This window comes from Mustela putorius, unplaced genomic scaffold (assembly GCF_011764305.1).
Source record: "Mustela putorius furo isolate JIRA1106 unplaced genomic scaffold, ASM1176430v1.1 tig00003898_pilon_pilon_pilon, whole genome shotgun sequence".
Lineage (NCBI taxonomy): Eukaryota > Metazoa > Chordata > Mammalia > Carnivora > Mustelidae > Mustela > Mustela putorius.
The window spans coordinates 10,806,652-10,823,174 of record NW_025422047.1 but is presented as its reverse complement, the minus strand read 5'-3'; the positions used below and the strand labels follow the sequence as shown (position 1 = coordinate 10,823,174).

Genomic DNA, 16,523 nt, shown 5'->3' with positions numbered 1-16,523 from the left:
CCGAGAGGGCGGGACTCGTGGCGTTGCAGAGTGTGGGACCTGACCGCTGAAGCCCAGTCTAAACGTATTCCATGCAGCAGATATTTATCCGGCTGGGTGCCCACACCTGGCCCGGGGGAGGGGAAACAGCTTCTGGAGGAACCGCAGAGAGGAGAGGAGCCCCTCGTTTGGGACGCCAGAGGGCTGGTCCCGCAAGGTTCTGTTCGACTGCTTTCCCGTGATTGCTTCAGCTACCTGTCCATCATCTTAGTTCCCTATTTTGCCTGGCTCTACCGTCTGTCACTCGGTTCCGCCGCGCTGACCCCCATTGGCCCTTTTTCGGCCGAGGCCCCGCCCCACGAGCTGGGCATGGGGAGTGGGGCGCGGAGGAGAGAGAGCGGGGCGCTTGCTCTGGGCTGGGGGGAGGCGGTGGCGGTGAAGGAGGAGGAGAAGGAGGAGGAGCTGGGCCAGCAGGAGGCAGCGGCCGCGACCGGACTGGGGTGATGGTGCAGGTGCCGGGGGCCCGCGCGGAGCTGCCCGGCTGAGGGGCGCCTGGTCCGGGGTCCGCAGCGCTGCCGCGTCTCTCCCGGCGGCGGGCGGCCGGGCGGGAAGATGCTGAGCAGGTTGATGAGCGGCAGCAGCAGGAGCCTGGAGCGCGAGTACAGCTGCACCGTGCGGCTGCTGGACGACAGCGAGTACACCTGCACCATCCAGGTCAGTGCCGTGCCGCCCTGCTCGCGGGACCGCCGCGTCCCCTGAGTCTGGCTAACTTGGCCCCCGGCCGCCGCCCGGGGTCGCCGCAGACCCCAGTGCTTTGTCCGTCCCTGGCTGCGGCGGACGGCCCGGGTGCAGAGCGCCTCCGCCCGAGACTTGGTCCGGGGCGGGGTACCGGGCGCACGGCGCAGCTGCGGTGAGAGTCCCACCGTCCGGGACCCCAGCACCCTCCCTGCCCTCTCCCAGGGCTAGCGCGCCCTATCTTGGCTACTCGAGCCTGCCCGGGTGGGGAGCATCTTCCGCGGGCATCCGCAGGAGGCGGGCAGGGCGGGAGGCTCCTACCCCGGCCGCCCCGTCGGGTGGGCGCAGGCTTCGGCTCTCTGGCCAGGCAAGGACCGCTGGCCGGCGTTTCTTATCTTTGGTTGGAAGGATAATGCTGAATGTCATAACCACCCACCCCTCCCCGGCATTTGTGAGTCAGAGCTCTCAGAAGGTAGAAGTGAACGCGCAGCCCGTGCAGAGTGGCCTATGGAAGAGAGACCAGCCCTCTGGGTTCTCGAGATTAGGCCCCCCCCCCTCCCGCCTTTTGCTCCCCAGATCTCATTGTGTTGGGCAATTTGGGGGGGGGGGGATGTGAGGCAAAGATTTAGCAACAAGTACCAGAGATTTGAGGGTTGACCGTGGCTAGAAAGAATGGGTGACTTAAAAAAACGCCAACAATACGTTAATGCTTCGCAGCATTTCTTCAGAACCTGATATTTTGGAAGAGATTTTTACAACCTCTTGCTTATGTTTTTTCACTACTGCCGTGTGGCAAGTCTGGAGTAGTAGTCTTTCCCAGGAATGCAGTCACAGCCCTCTCTCCTCCTCTGTAAAGTCAGAGATAGGAGCATTGATAATGCTCCGGTGTTTAGTTCAGCAGCCGAAGGATCCTGCGCTCGCTGCCGGAAACTGCTCTTTCAGGAGAAGCAAATTGAGTTGGACCCGGAGGGGTCTCACCTGATCCCTTGCCTTTGCAGCAAGAAACCAGAGGGGGGCTTCTCGCCTCAGATGTGGCGGACAAAAACTGTCGGCCTCTGGTCCAACCCTCTTTGTCTCCCGCCCCCCTCAACCCCCCATTTATTTTTTTGCTGACAATGCTCAACCGCGGAAAATAGCGGTGTGTGAGAAAGACGCTGGGTAGTGGGTGAGAGCAGCTGCTCTGTGCTGACTCTGTGTTCATTTCAGCCGTCTCTCTACTTTCCCTTTTCTCCCACTCCCCAAACCACCTCTGGGCATAAGTGCTGACTGCTGCCAAAGCTCCAGGAGGGCAGAGAAAGGGAGCAAAATCTCTTTAAGGCCACTTAAATATAGATTAAACAGTCATAACGATGCTAGCCATCAAGTGAAAGGATTTTTGCAGTTGAATATGATAGATGCTCTGTATTATTTCCTTACTGAATGAGTGGCATGCTACTTTTTGTTTCTATTGTATCATTATGTGTGGTGTACAGTTCTTTTTTGGTTTTGGGTGGGGGAGGAGAAGGCATTGACCACGTAGTCACCATTTGAATACATTGTCTAGAGCTTTTAAAGCCTTTATCTTTTTGTTTTAAAATTTAAAGCATGTATAGGATAACCTATCAAGGGCAGCATGAGATTTAGACTTTGTGAGTCCTAAAAATACTTTGGGGTATATATGGTGAAATAAAATTTCTGGGGCAGGTCATTAACTTTTTGCCAAGGTATAGAGTACAATTGAAACGCAATTCACATAATCATTCCACCAGCGATTTTGAGGTATCAAATAAGACAACTCGTTACTTTTCTCAGTTGGTGGAAACTCTGAGGTTGGTTGATTGGTATTATAGTTGTGGGTAAATCTTTATTAGTGTTGAGAAAAATAATATTTTTAAGTCAAACAGTACTTACTGGGTTTATGCTTGTTATATCTTGCTATGGTTGTGTTTATTTTTCTACTGGTTTTACATTATTACAATTTAATGTGTTATAAAAATTTAGGCCACATAAGAAAATTAAGCTTGGTGTAACAGGACTATACTGTAGTGAGTGTCCACTGTCTAGACATGTTAATGATGGTGTGTTGTGATTATTTAAGGAAAATTAAAAAACAAAGGAATTCTGAAGTTTATGTAATGTCAGTCTTTGGCACCACTACTGTGACTTGCTTCTGTTTTTACCCAATGTGAGGAAAGGTTAACAACAACAAAAAGACAGGATCTTATGTGAAATTCATATTTTGTGCATATAGCTTTTTTGAGCTTTTGGAGATTGAGTTTTTCTTAGCAACTTTCTCCCCCCTATACATTTCTGTAGTGTGTGAGTGCGGTTGTATTTGTGCATGCACTTATTTGTCCGACATTGGACATAAAGTCTTGTAAATCAGTATGGAAATGAACTGTGAGCTACTTACTAGGTTAAAGCAATATTTTTAACATTTTAGGAAGTGCTGTACAGTATACTTTAAAAAAATTTTGGTAATAAGTTGGAATCATTTTCCTTAAAGTATGGTATGCCATGTTTTTCTTTAAATAATGTATATATTTTAGAAAGATTTCAGTACTTCTTGAGATAATCAGAGAATAGTTAGGGTATTAGAGAGTCAGAAATGTATCCCTGGGTTAGAGCCATAATAGCCACATTTAGTAAATTTCAGTTGTAGGAAATTCTAAGTATTGGTCTTGCCTTTCATATTGCATCAGTTATACTGATTTGGCATTTAGAATGTGATTATTAAGGTAAGGAAAAATGCCTTATATCCCTCCAGTGAATATTGCCACATTTACCAGCCTATTCTATTCTTTCTGATATGCCAATATATTTGTAGATCCTGAGAAATGAAGTATACATAGGAGGGCTGTAATATAATTGCTCCCCTGTGAAGAACATTGTTAACATCTTCCTGCCAGATTTGAAGGTCATTGCCTCATAAATGCAGATCTGGTCCATATTTTTCACACATCTGTTTCATTTATGAATATTTACATTTATTTACTGCATTTACTACCCTACTTGTTATTTAATTTGGGTGCAAATAGAAAAAATAAAAAGACTACCTAATAATATCTTTGAACTCAGCATATCAAATGAAGTCATTTGAATGCTAATATCCTAAGTAATAGATTTCTAACAATCTCTTGAGTTATAATAGTTTATAAAATACTAAGAATATATATTACAGAAAAGCCAGTAGAAATATGTATCAAAAATACATATTTACAAGTCAGAAATACTTACCACTTTTTTCTGCTTACTGAAAAGTAAAGCTGTCCTAGAAATGAATTTGATTTTACTGGGAGCACATTAAAATAACAACCGATCAGGCAGCAGCTGGCTTCAATTTGTTTTTGCAGTTAAATGAGGTAATGAGGTACTACTATAAGTAAAATACATGTGGACAGAAACAGTTATAGAGTGCAACCAAGATCGTGGCTTGATTGTGTCTCAGCCATTCAGTAACTGTGGGACCTAGGGTAAGGGAGGCAATATTGGGGGAGAGAACAAATGTATTGAGTCCCGTACTTGCCAGGCGCCCTGCATGTGTTATTCTCTCACTTACCTCACAACAGCATTGTACCATTGTACCAGCTGAAGAAAATAGGATTGTGGATTGGTGGGAGAGCCGATATTTCTTGAATGGCCATCTGTACTATGCTTTCTGTACTATACCTTCCATCAACTATTTGAGAGATAGGTGGTATTATTTTCATTTTACAGATAAAAGGCTTGGATGAAGGAACTTCATCCATTCAAAGCTAGTAGGTGGCTGTACTATATTTAAACCATGATCAATTTGTCTCTAAATCCCATCTTTTGTTCCTTCTATTTCTTCTGACTCCCTAAGTTATTTCACCTGTCTGTGCCTTAATTTCTTCATCTGTAAAATGGTAATAATAATGCTTATTTCACAGTAAAGAAAAAATTATTCATTAATGTCATTACAAATAATAACATTTATAAACATATATTTTTATCCCCAGGGGTACAGGTCTGTGAATCACCAGGTTTACACACTTCACAGCACTCACCAAAGCACATACCCTCCCCAATGTCCATAATCCCACCCCCTTCTCCCAAACCCCTCCCCCCAGCAACCCTCAGTTTGTTTTGTGAGATCAAGAGTCACTTATGGTTTGTCTCCCTCCCAATCCCATCTTGTTTCATTTGTTCTTCTCCTACCCACTTAAGGCCCCATGTTGCATCACCACTTCCTCATATCAGGGAGATCATATGATAGTTGTCTTTCTCATTTAAACAGACTAATATACCTTGTGCCTTGTTCTATCAAATCAAAAATAGGATTGAGAAATTTTTTTTGAAAATAAACCATAAGTCTCCTTAAAATGATTTTTTAAAAAGATTTTATTTATTTATTTGAGAAAGAGAGTATGTGGCCATGCGAATGTGGGAGAAGGGCAAAGGGAGAGGGAGAGAACCTTAAGCAGACTCCCCAGTCAGGCCAGAGCCAGCTCAGGGCTCTGTCATTTGACCCTGAGATCATGACCCGAGTGGAAGCCAAGAATTGGGCACTTACTGGACTGAGCCACCTGGTGCCCCTCCTTAAAATGATTTCTGTTCTGCTCAGGTCATATCTCAGGGCCCTGGGATCAAGACCTCTTTGCATTCCCTGCTCAGCGGGGAGTCTGCTTCTCTTTCCCCCTCTGCCCCTCCCTCCTACTCGTGCTCTCTCTCTCTCTCTCTCTCTCAAATAAATAGTAAAAGAGTGATTCCTGATAATCTCAGTGAAATCATAAAATCCAAGGCTGGAATAACTGGATTCTGTTGTAGAACTCTTCTCTAAAATTCAAGAGTTCAGGGGGCATTTGGGTGGCTTAGTGGGTTAAGCATCTGCGTTTGGCTCTGGTCATGATCCCAGGGTCCTGGGATCCAGCCCCACATTGGGCTCTCTGCTTAGGCAGGACCCTGCTTCTCCCTCTCCCTCTGTCCTTTCTCCACTCATTCTCTATCTCAAATAAATAAAATCTTTAAAAACAGTAAAATTCAAGAGTTCAAGTTTGCTTTCCTTCCATCCTTTGGCTTTAGAGGGGCATTGAAATCAAGGACCTACAGTGATTTGTCTTTTTCTATATTTGGTAAGCGAAATCCTTGGTTTCATTAATGCAAAAGTGATGTTAGAGAATTAAGGTAATTGTATCCACAGAAAAAGACAAAGCTGTTGTATTTTCACGAATATTGGTTCTTTTAAAAACTTTGTTTTGAAAAGTAATTATGGTGTCTCAGAATCTGTTACAATAGCAAGTCAGACTCTAATCTTGAAACTAAGTTCCAAAATTAGCCTTCTAGAATCCCGAAAGCACTTGTATTCTATTTCTTAATTTGTATGCTAAAATTTTAGCTCATTGTATAAAACTAATGCAGATCAACCTTTTAGGACAGAAGGTAAATTCTAGATGTGCTCTCATTCTTTCTCTTACTGAAAAAGTTTGGTTTAAGGAAGTGTCAGTGGCATCCAAGAGAAACCTAGAAGCATTCACCACAGCAGATTTTACTCAAGGGTATTTGTATGAATTTGCATTCTATTAAGTGCTAGGAATGAATATGCTGGATGAGGCAATTCAACATAGTGTATAATAAAAGAGCATGTGGGTTTTGAGTCTTCTGTTAAATTGCCCAGAGACTCATTGATCATGTCTGTGCTAGCATTAATATCACACTTAAAAAAAATAAAAAGATGTTTGCCAAGATAAAATCAGACAACCTGAAGACCAAAAAAGTCATTTTTGTTATATTTGTAGTGGTTTATGTATAGGTATTAAAATGCGCAACCCAAAATAAGCAAGGCTTTAATTAGTAAGATACTATAGTAGTTAGATACTGTAGTCACTCTGGCAAAATATTTTGATTATTTTAATACCTATTTTCCAGTAGATTATACTTTAGAATTTTTAAAGGAGTAAGAGGAAGGTATAAATTTGAAAGCCTAGTTTAAACCACAGTGTCTTATGGTTATAGTTCAATAAATATTTGTTCTGATTTGATTGTGCTCCATGATGGCTGTGTTAGTTCCAACAGTTTAAAAGTTCTTGTGCCTTGAGGTGCCTGGATGGCCCAGTTGATTAAGCAACGGTCTTCCACTCAGGTCATGGTCCCATAGTCCTGGAATCAGGTTCCACATTGGGCTCCCTGCTCAGCAGGGACCTTGCTTCTCCCTCTCCTTCTGCCACTCCCCCCCCTGCTTGTGCTTTCCAGCTCTCTGTCAAATAAATAAATAAAATCTTTAAAAAATATATTTTAATATTTCTTGTACCTGAAAACAATAAGCATTTTCTAACAACTGTATAAGGCTTTTTATAGTTTCAACCCATCAGATTCCCAACTACTTTGCTCTGCAGCCCCTCTCCCTGGTGAGAAGTATGGTATGTAAATATGGTATTTTATGGCGCCTTTGAGGTCTCTGATAACTTTTTGCAGTTATCTCTTGTTGAATTAGATCTAGAGCTTCTTGTGATCTAGAGCTTTCTTGATTTTTTTGGTTTGTTTCTTAGGGTTTCAGGCCTTTGAGGTCTCCCCTCCCCACCATCTCTGCAGGTTTGGAAGGCTTAGATCCAATGAATGCTCATGGGGGTGTTGGAAGTCTGACAGAATTAGGATATTGAGCACTGGGCTCACCACAGCTATAGAAAGTTCCTTCATGCCTTTCCCCTAAATCAATACCACAGGAAACCTCCTCCCAGCCTCATTTTCTAACCTCTTGCCCCAACTGGAAGAGAACCATACTTCCCAACCTGTTTCTAATTATGTCTATGTTAAGCGGCATCCACCTTCTGATAGCCTCATATGTAACATTCTGACTCTGCAGATCCTGTTTCCTGGAGCAGCCTCCTATGGGTCACTCTTCCTCAGCTGTGTGTAGCCAGAGCTGGTACAACAGATGTGAATCTCTTGCAACATTGGCAACAACCTTACAGCTTCTATATCTTATGTGGTGCTCAGGGAGGAGAATGTTGCTCTTCTGGAGGCCAGGTGGCGGTTGTTGCCCCTGTTTTCGGGCGTGGATACTTGGGGCTGAAACCCTCCCCCTGAATGGTTCTCTCATGCAGCTGAGAACTTTGAAGAGCACTGAAGCATCTCCATACCTATGTTGCAGAGTGAATGGTGTTCCCCTAAGAGAGCAAAACATCTTGTTACATGTTCATTCTAGCCATAAAAGCAGACTTCCCCTTCCTTTAAGACTCTGGATCTAGGTGGCCAGTACAACTTTATGAACTTGTACAAACATTTTAAGTATCAGTAGAGCCCAAGCTAGAGTAGGGAAAGAAGTTTCTCTTGGAGGCTAACCCTTAGATTTAAGTTGTGGACCTCTTGCCACCTAAGGTACCATGCCATTCTCATTGTTGTCAATATTTTGAGCAAGATCCTCTGTATTGGTCTTTCACCAACTGTAAATGCTGTACTATTTCTGAGGATGGTGTTTTACTTTTGTAGGCTTCCCAATCTAATTGTATCATATCCTATATTTGGAAAGCAGGAACTTATAAAACTCCTCAGGTTCAAATTCTTCAGGCTTTTGCTTGCTGCTGTGTACTAAACATCAACTTGTGTGAATCCAGTCCTCTGAGGAGATCCTTCCGTGCCATGCTCATACAGGCAAGCTAATTGGACCACATGCTTGGCAACCACTGAGTTTGTGTACAATAGCTCCATTCACTTGTCTACAGAAAACACCCCTTTGACAGTGATTATAGCCTTCATTCCCCTCCTCTACTTCTGACTCCTTGCATTATCATGACCTCATCAGCTGGTCCTTATTTAGAGATGCCTTGGACCACTCCAGAAATGCTTTAGGACTCATTCCTATCTGTTAATGATCATTTCAAAGCCTTAGATAACCCCCTGCCCACCAAGGGAAACGGTTCTAGATCAGGACCAAACCTAGTTATTTTTATGCCTTATTTGAACTACCTTACTGTGTCACAACTCAGGGGGCTTTTTTTCCCTTTGTAGAAATTGTGAACCTTGTTAAAAAGAAGAATGGAATAGGGGATGATTTAAAGAAAACAATTGTTCTCAAAGTGGGTCCTGGATGAGCAGCATCATTTTCACCTGGTTACTTGTTAACAAATGCAAGTTTTTGGCCCCACTGCAGACCTAGTGAATCAGAAATGTGGGGGATGCGGCTCAGCAGTCTGGTTTTTTTTTTTTTTTTTTTAAAGATTTTATTTATTTATTTGTAAGAGAGAGAGAGCGAGTACAGGCAGACAGAGTGGAAGGCAGAGTCAGAGGGAGAAGCAGGCTCCCTGCGGAGCAAGGAGCCCGATGTGGGACTTGATCCCAGGACGCTGGGATCATGACCTGAGCCGAAGGCAGCTGCTTAACCAACTGAGCCACCCAGGCGTCCCATCAGCAGTCTGTTTTAACAAATCTTTCAGGTGACTCTTATGCTTTTTCAGGTTTGAGAATCACTACAACTGGGTCATACACATATTGTATGACATACACATATGAGTTGTGTTGACTCATTATAAAAAGTGAGGGAAAAAGAGAAGCCAAGAGTGAATCCCATATTTCTACCTTTTGATTTATTTCTGAATGGCCTTAACTGATTCTCTACCTTTGTAAGGTAAAGGTTAGGTTATTTGCAGATATGCATACCGTTTTCAAGGGGACAGGATTCTAAAGATTCTACAACAGGTCATCATTCCAATTTGATGCTCTTGTATTTTTTGGTTTTATTTTTGTCCTTCCTGACCTGGAAAGAAAATTATTTTATATTTCTATACTGTTTTTCAAAGAAATCATCTTCACAACTTGAAGCACTGGGGGTGTAGGAAGGCCCCTGTTTGCAAACATGTAAATAGCAAAAAATAAATGTCATAGAATTCAGTGTTAAGACAAGGTGGTATGCTGTGGCAGTGCAAATATGGGGGACTCAAAATTACTAAATATTTCTCAAAGGAGGTGAGATTTGAACTAGGTCATGAAAGAGTGCCAAAAGCAGAAAATGGGCTGTGGGGATGGGTAAAGGGCATTCCAGGCTGAGGCAACAGCAGGCTACTTCAAGGTAGGAAAGCTAAAAATGTAAAGCCAAATATATTTAGTCTTTCCTTTACTATGTTTATCTGATTTACTCCGGTACAGTTGAGTCAAATAACAGAAACTACTTGCTTAGGAAAGATGGCTGTCAGCAAATTTCAATCATTCTTGACATGCTTAGAAGAGTTAGTCTAAACTAAATTAAAACATAAAGCGGGTGTTGAGTTAAATCTAACTCCAAAAGTGTACAACACAAATTAAGGTTCTTCACAAAGCAATGGCATCATATAAAGAAGGGGTAGATTCATGTATCATTCTTAATTGAGGCTGCAGTAACTATGCATATGAATTTTGTTTCTGAGGGACCTCCTCTCTGGCATCAGCTTATTTGTATACACAAAGTATCAAATCCCAGCTTTCAGCTGGTGTTTGAAAATCCTGGGACTGATACAGTACAGCCTAAATGGTGCACCGACAGTTAAGAAATGTGACCAGTGAGCCCTAAAAGGCACAATTCTGCCCCTCTGTTACCAAACGTAGGTGGCCACCAAAATTGCTTTTCTAGAGGATGGTGGAGTGCTTCCCTGGATTCCCCAATGAACCCCTGCCTGCCAGCTCTGAAGTTCCCAGCCCGACACGGGGTGCACTTTGAGCACTCCACACAATGCCAGGCTAGACCTTTTGGGGATGGGAACCTCCAGGAAAGCACTGTTTGGCATTTAGGCAATCAATGTTTGGCAGAATGCCAATGCTAATAGGTTATTTTGCTCTGGAAAAGGAGAAAAAGAAGGGATGGTTTAAAGACTGTTGAATAGGGGAATGACTGACAATACAGGCACTCCACTTTGTTGGAGAGATTAAGGAGGCTTGCTGTGAAGTGGCATTATGGGAGCCAGATAAATTAGCAAAGGCCCACAGGCCCAAGACCTGAAAGAAATAGTGGTACATCAAAAGGGCATGCCCCAGGGCACACTCAAATGTCTGGCCACTTTCATTGAACTTGTAGTAGGAAAAAGCCAAATCATTTGGAACCCTCATAGTCTGGTAGTCCATTCAGGCACTCCATGGTCAGGCAAATTATTCTTTCCCTCCAGGCAGGTGCAAAACTTTATTTCCATATTGCCTGATTTACCTCAGGGGCCTCTAGGCTGGGCCTTAGCCTATTTTTGAGGACACCCTAGTGGAAGAGTTGTCTTCACAAGTACCAAAGGATTCCATATACGGTAGGCAGAGGATGCCACTAAGATTGTTTTATCAGACATGAGCCAAGCAGGTAAGAACATTGATCACAACACAGGGAAGCAAAATTAATTAGTCTAAGGGTCTCAAGTACTTCTAGGGGATAATTTGGAATGATGAAAACATTCAGCCTGCCTTCTTTCAGATTTTCGCCTCTAGAAAAATCCAGAATCCCCCAGAGTTATTATGGAATTGGAAGTTTGTATGTCAGAAGGATCCCATGGACCAGCATTGATGCCTGGGATGTTATAAGGCAATCTCACAGTACACTCTCATCCCTGCAATAGAATAACCCATCAGTTCTTTGGGAGACCACTCAGAAGAAATTTGGCTTTTGAGAGCTAAAAATCTGATCAAAACACAAGGTAGTCTAGTACTACAGTTCAACTTAATTTATACTTAGCTTCAGATTCTATTATGTGAAATAAAAAATTTTTTTTAAAGTGAATTGGCATTGGCTTGGTGTCGCTTCAGGTCATAAGATACTGAACCAACCATGGCAGTGTCAGATTTTATAAGCAGCATTGCTGATCTGAAAAACAATACTTATTTGCTTATTTTTAAATATACCTTGGATAATTTAGATAAGCATATTTAAATAAGGACCCATAGTACCGGAATTACATCTAAGAATTGTTTTCTAATAATTTGTATGGCAAAAGAGAATGCATTTCTCATATTCTAGTTTTTTTTTTTTTAATTTATTTGACAGAGAGTGAGAGCGCGCGTGAGGTCACACGTAGTCAGAGAGGCAGGCAGAGAGAGAGGAGGAAGCAGGCTCCCGGCTGAGCAGAGAGCCTGATTGGGGCTCGATTCCAGGACCCTAGGATCATGACCTGAGCCAAAGGCAGAGGCTCATATTCCAGTTTTTGATATTGGTACAGTAGGCTGATAATTTTTAAGAGACAGATATAATGATAGTACATTGTCTTGCTGCAAATTAGGTCTTTTACTATGTCATTATAAAATATTATGGAGTAGGAATACTCTATATTCCTACTAAGAATATCTCACATAAATTATCTTTAGTTCCTGGTTGAAAGAAAATAAGAAAAAAGAAAACTTTCTCTTCACTTCCTGAATTCTACAGTTTTATTTCCTACCATCTTTACATCATAGCTTTTCTGTCCATCTCGTACAATCTCCTTTGTTTTATACTAATTCATACTTAAGACCACTTATTTAATACAATCTTATATTACTATTTCTTTTCTTTATTAAAACAAGATTTTATTTATTGATTTATTTGAGGGAGAGAGAGAGCAAGTGGGTGAGTGAGAGCATGGGCACGAGTGGGAGCGGGGAGGAACAGAGGGAGAGGGACAAGCAAACTGCACTGAGCACAGAGCCCCACATGGAGCTTGAGCCCATGACCCCAGCCCAAAGGAGGAGTTGGAGGCTCAACCAACTAAGCCACTCAGGCACCCTTTTTCATTGTTTTAAAGCAAGCTCTATGCCCAGTATGGGGCTCGAACTCATGACCCCAAGATCAAGAGTTGCATGCTCCACAGACTGAGCCAGCCAGATGTCCCCTCTTATCACCATTTCTAATTGCCATCACTACTAAGTTATAGCTTTGCTTATGGTCAAATTCTTTGCATGGTGGCCACACCTTTTAGTAGTGGTGGGAGGTGTTTAAAAAAAAAAAAAGGTGCAATTGAAATGTGTATAAATATACACTGAAGCATAATGCGATCCATATCCTTTAGTTTCATTATTTAACACAATAGTGTATATTTTAATTAACTGGAATTTTAAATAATATAAACAAATGAAACAGCATGAATGAAAACAAATGAAAATCTGTATTATATAAAGTATCTTGGGGCTGGACTGAATATTATATATTTAGAGTTTTCTATTAACATTTTTGCAATTATTTCTTAATAAATAACAGACTCAATGAGACTCTTCCTATACTGTAACTTCAGGTTTGTATTTAGGGACTGGGTCCACACAGTGGAGGTGCTTCCCATGGTCAGGAGAGTACTGTGGACAGTTGGAGTTGGTGAAATTGTAGGGAGAGTGGAAATAATTGATAAAGAGAGAAACAAAAGATCAAAACCAGAGAAAGCATTGGGATGGGGCAAGATAAGCCCCAAGCAGAAATACCCAATCAAAATCTGGAGGGAGAGGGCGCATGGGTGGCTCAGTGGGTTAAAGCCTCTGCCTTCAGCTCAGGTCATGATCTCAGAGTCCTGGGATTGAGGCCCGCATCAGGCTCTCTGCTCAGCAGGGAGAAAAAAAAAAAAAATCTGGAGGGAGAAAAAAAATCCGGAGGGAGAATCTAGAGAAGCACGTTAGGAAATGAAAGAATATTGGAGGTCTTTTTTGTTGTTCTTGCAACTGTGTGATAGGAGAGTTTAATGGTTTAAAGGAACTCTCTGAGGTTGGCTCCTATGTGGAGGTAATATTTAAAATACTCAATAATTGGGGCTTCTGGCTGGCTCAGTCACTGGAGCAGGGGATTCTTGGTCTGGGCTGGGGGGGCAGTGGTCATGAATTCCAACCCTATGTTGGGCCTAGAGCTTAGTTAAATAGTAAAATTAAAAAAAAAAAAAAAGTGGGGTCACCTCGGTGGCTCAGTGAGTTAAAGCCTCTGCCTTTGGCTCAGGTCATGATCTCAGGGTCCTGGGATTGAGCCCCGCATCCTGCTCTCTGCTCAGGGAGACTGCTTACTCCGCCCCCCTCTCTGCCTGCCTCTCTGTCTACTTGTTATCTTTCTGTCAAATAAACAAAAATCTTGAAAAAATATTAAAAACAAAACAAAAGCCCCTCAGTAATCAGTGAGTCACAGTGAATACCCCACTGACCAAGATTCTGCCAGAACACACTGGAATTGAGTCTGGGGCCTTCTGCTGGGCCAGATACTATTTAGTGGTGAAGCATGGGAGGTGGGGTTCAAGAGTGGTCCCAGGGAAGAGGGAGAGGCCTCTTAGGGCAGTGGCTATTGGCCAACTGGTAGGGATATTGTGTGTGTGTGTGTGTGTGTGTGTGTGTATGTGTGTGTATATGTATTCTAATATTTCTATATTTTAATGACCTGCAGGGTCTTATTGGAGCAGGCCAATCTAAATCCACTCCTCCTTCTGTCAGGTGAGAGGACATGGGAACTTGCAAGAATCCATAAGAGCTCAGGTGTTGTTGAGGTATGATAGGGATCTTGCCAAATTCAGTCTTCCTCTTCTGACTGCAGCTTTAGTGATGGCAGGAATCAGAGCCTCCTACATCTGTCTTCTCTGGCTCTTCATTTGTTGCTTGCCAGATACAGGGTCCAAATGGTCTAGGTTTTACCTTCCTGTGGGGGCGGTAAGCTTCACATGCTTCCAAAATGCAACTTCCGATCATTTTCTCTTTTTTTAAAACCCTTCAAGATTCTCCCTTTACCTGCTGAATAACAGCCTTTTAGCACGTCATAGATGTCCTTCCGTTACCTTTGCGGCCTTCCTTTTGAGGCTGGTCTCCTGTCATCCTCCTTATGCATTTTATCCCACTTTGTAGATCATCTTCTCATCACCTTATTCCAAGGTAAACTCCCTCCCCAGTATTGCTGGACTGTGCTTTGGGGGACCTTATTATAGCATTTACCACATTCACTTATAAATATTTACTTAAATTGTCTGTCTCTTACTAGACAACTATTTGAAGGGCAGGGATTACATCTTTTAACAGTTAGTAACTAAGGTCTCACCTAGGGGGCTAAATAAATATTCATTGCAGATGTGCATGAATGATAAAGAAGACTATTAATAATGCAAATGTAAAGTTACCTCTGACTTGAGCTAAATACATTTAAAAAATGAATATCGGATTTTTCTTGTCTTTAGAGTGATATTGTACTTTAGAAGATGGTTAATTAGTGGTGGTGGTTGTACAATTCCAGGATTATACTGAAATCCACTGCATTGTACCCTTTAAAACAGTAATCTGGGGGTGCCTGGCTGGCTCAGTTGGTAGAGCAGGTGACTCTCAAATCAAAGGGTTCTGAGTTTGAGCCTCACTTTTGGTGTGGAGATTATTTAAATAATAAAATCATTTTTTCAAAAAAGGTAATCTTATATGAATTATATCTTAATGCACATGTCAATTTCCTGGTTTTGGTAATGTACCAGAATACAAGCAGCTGCCCTTGAGGGAAGCTGGGTGGAGGATATATGGGACATCATTCACTTCTTGTGAATGTATAATTACAAAGTTTTAAAATGGTGATTAGATTAGTTTTTCTGAGCAAATACGTTTATTATTAGTTAGGATTTATGGTTCAGAATGACTATAGAAAGTTTTCTCACTGATTAGGGTCCAGTTAGCTTTCAAAATTATGTAGGATTATTTATAAGTAGATAAGTTTTAACAGAAGATACTTGAAAATAAAGTCAATTTTAATAAAGAGGTAAGATAAGAGTTTAAAAATAATATCTTGGTAGGTTTTCATCTTTTTTTTTTTTCTGTGATTCTCTCTTCCTCTCCTAAGGTTTCTCTGACATAATTACAATTAAAATGAATGTACTGACAAATTAGGCATCTCATAACATGCCATTGTTGTTTTTTAGAGAGTTATTTGGTATAATGTCCATATTACATATTTTAATTTAATATGTTAATTAGGCTATTTAAAAATTTGAGTACGTACTGTGTTCTGGGCTCTGTGATAAGCACTTTCTGTGCTTTCTTCATTTAATCCTACCTGTTTAATGGAAAGTATTGTTGTCCCTAATTCCAGATGAGTACTATAAGGCTTAGAGATGTTGAATAATTTGTCTAATGTCACACAGCTAGTCTGTTGGGGGAGCTGGGATTCAAACTCTGTGTGACCTCATTGTTGTTCTTTCTTACTTCTGTTGCTCTCCCGTGAAGCAGGCAGTATGGTCCAAAGGGGAAAACATTGACTTGGTGGAGTCAGGGGACTTGTGTCCAATGCCTGACTCTCTTGACTGATTAACTCTGAGGTCTTGAGCAGGTAATTTAACCTTTCATTTGCAAAATGAGGCAACTCAAAGAGAAGACACTTCCAGTCTCTTTTAGCATAAACATTCTACAGTTCCCAAGAAATCTGTCCATGGCTCAGTAGTGTTTTTCCTTTGTGTTCCTTCTGTGATGGTAGTCTTTACAAACGCAAATATTCCTTTTAAAGAGATGTCAGGACAGATCTTTGTGACTGCTCAGCCTCTCTTCTGTCCCTTAGTTTTGCAGAATACAAAATAAAGCTTTATCTACTTGTTATTTCCACACAGATCAGATTCTGGGACATTGACTCATGCTAATCAAAAATCATGATTTTTTTTTTTTGTTTTTGTCTTTGTAATTTAGAATCTCTGTTAATTACAGTGGGATGGTGAATACTAGTTTCTGCCATCGTAGGCACTTCTTCAGAATCAGAGACTTTTGGAAAAACAAATTTGAAAGTTGTTTTTTTTTTTTTTTTTTTTTAAGATTTTATTTATTTATATGAGAGAGTGAGTGAGCAAGGGAGAGAGAGGGAACATGGGTGGGTTGAGTTTGGGAGAGGGAGAAGTAGATGAAGCAGATGCCCCACTGAGCCAGGAGTCCAATGCAGGACTCCATCCCAGGACTGCAGGATTATGACCTGAGCCGAAGGC

At 41.8% G+C, this 16,523-nt stretch overlaps 1 protein-coding gene across 4 annotated transcripts in view; it reads left to right on the top strand.

The window, feature by feature from the left end:
• The first annotated feature begins 366 nt into the window (after positions 1-366).
• Positions 367-16,523, top strand: part of FRMD5 (FERM domain containing 5) — a 312,608-nt gene continuing 296,451 nt past the window's right edge. For all 4 annotated transcript variants that reach the window (XM_013055502.2, XM_045067947.1, XM_045067946.1 and 1 more), the window contains exon 1: positions 367-693. In XM_013055502.2, the coding sequence (XP_012910956.1) occupies positions 592-693 (102 nt within the window). In that variant the 5' untranslated portion in view covers positions 367-591. The remainder of the gene's footprint in view (positions 694-16,523) is intronic.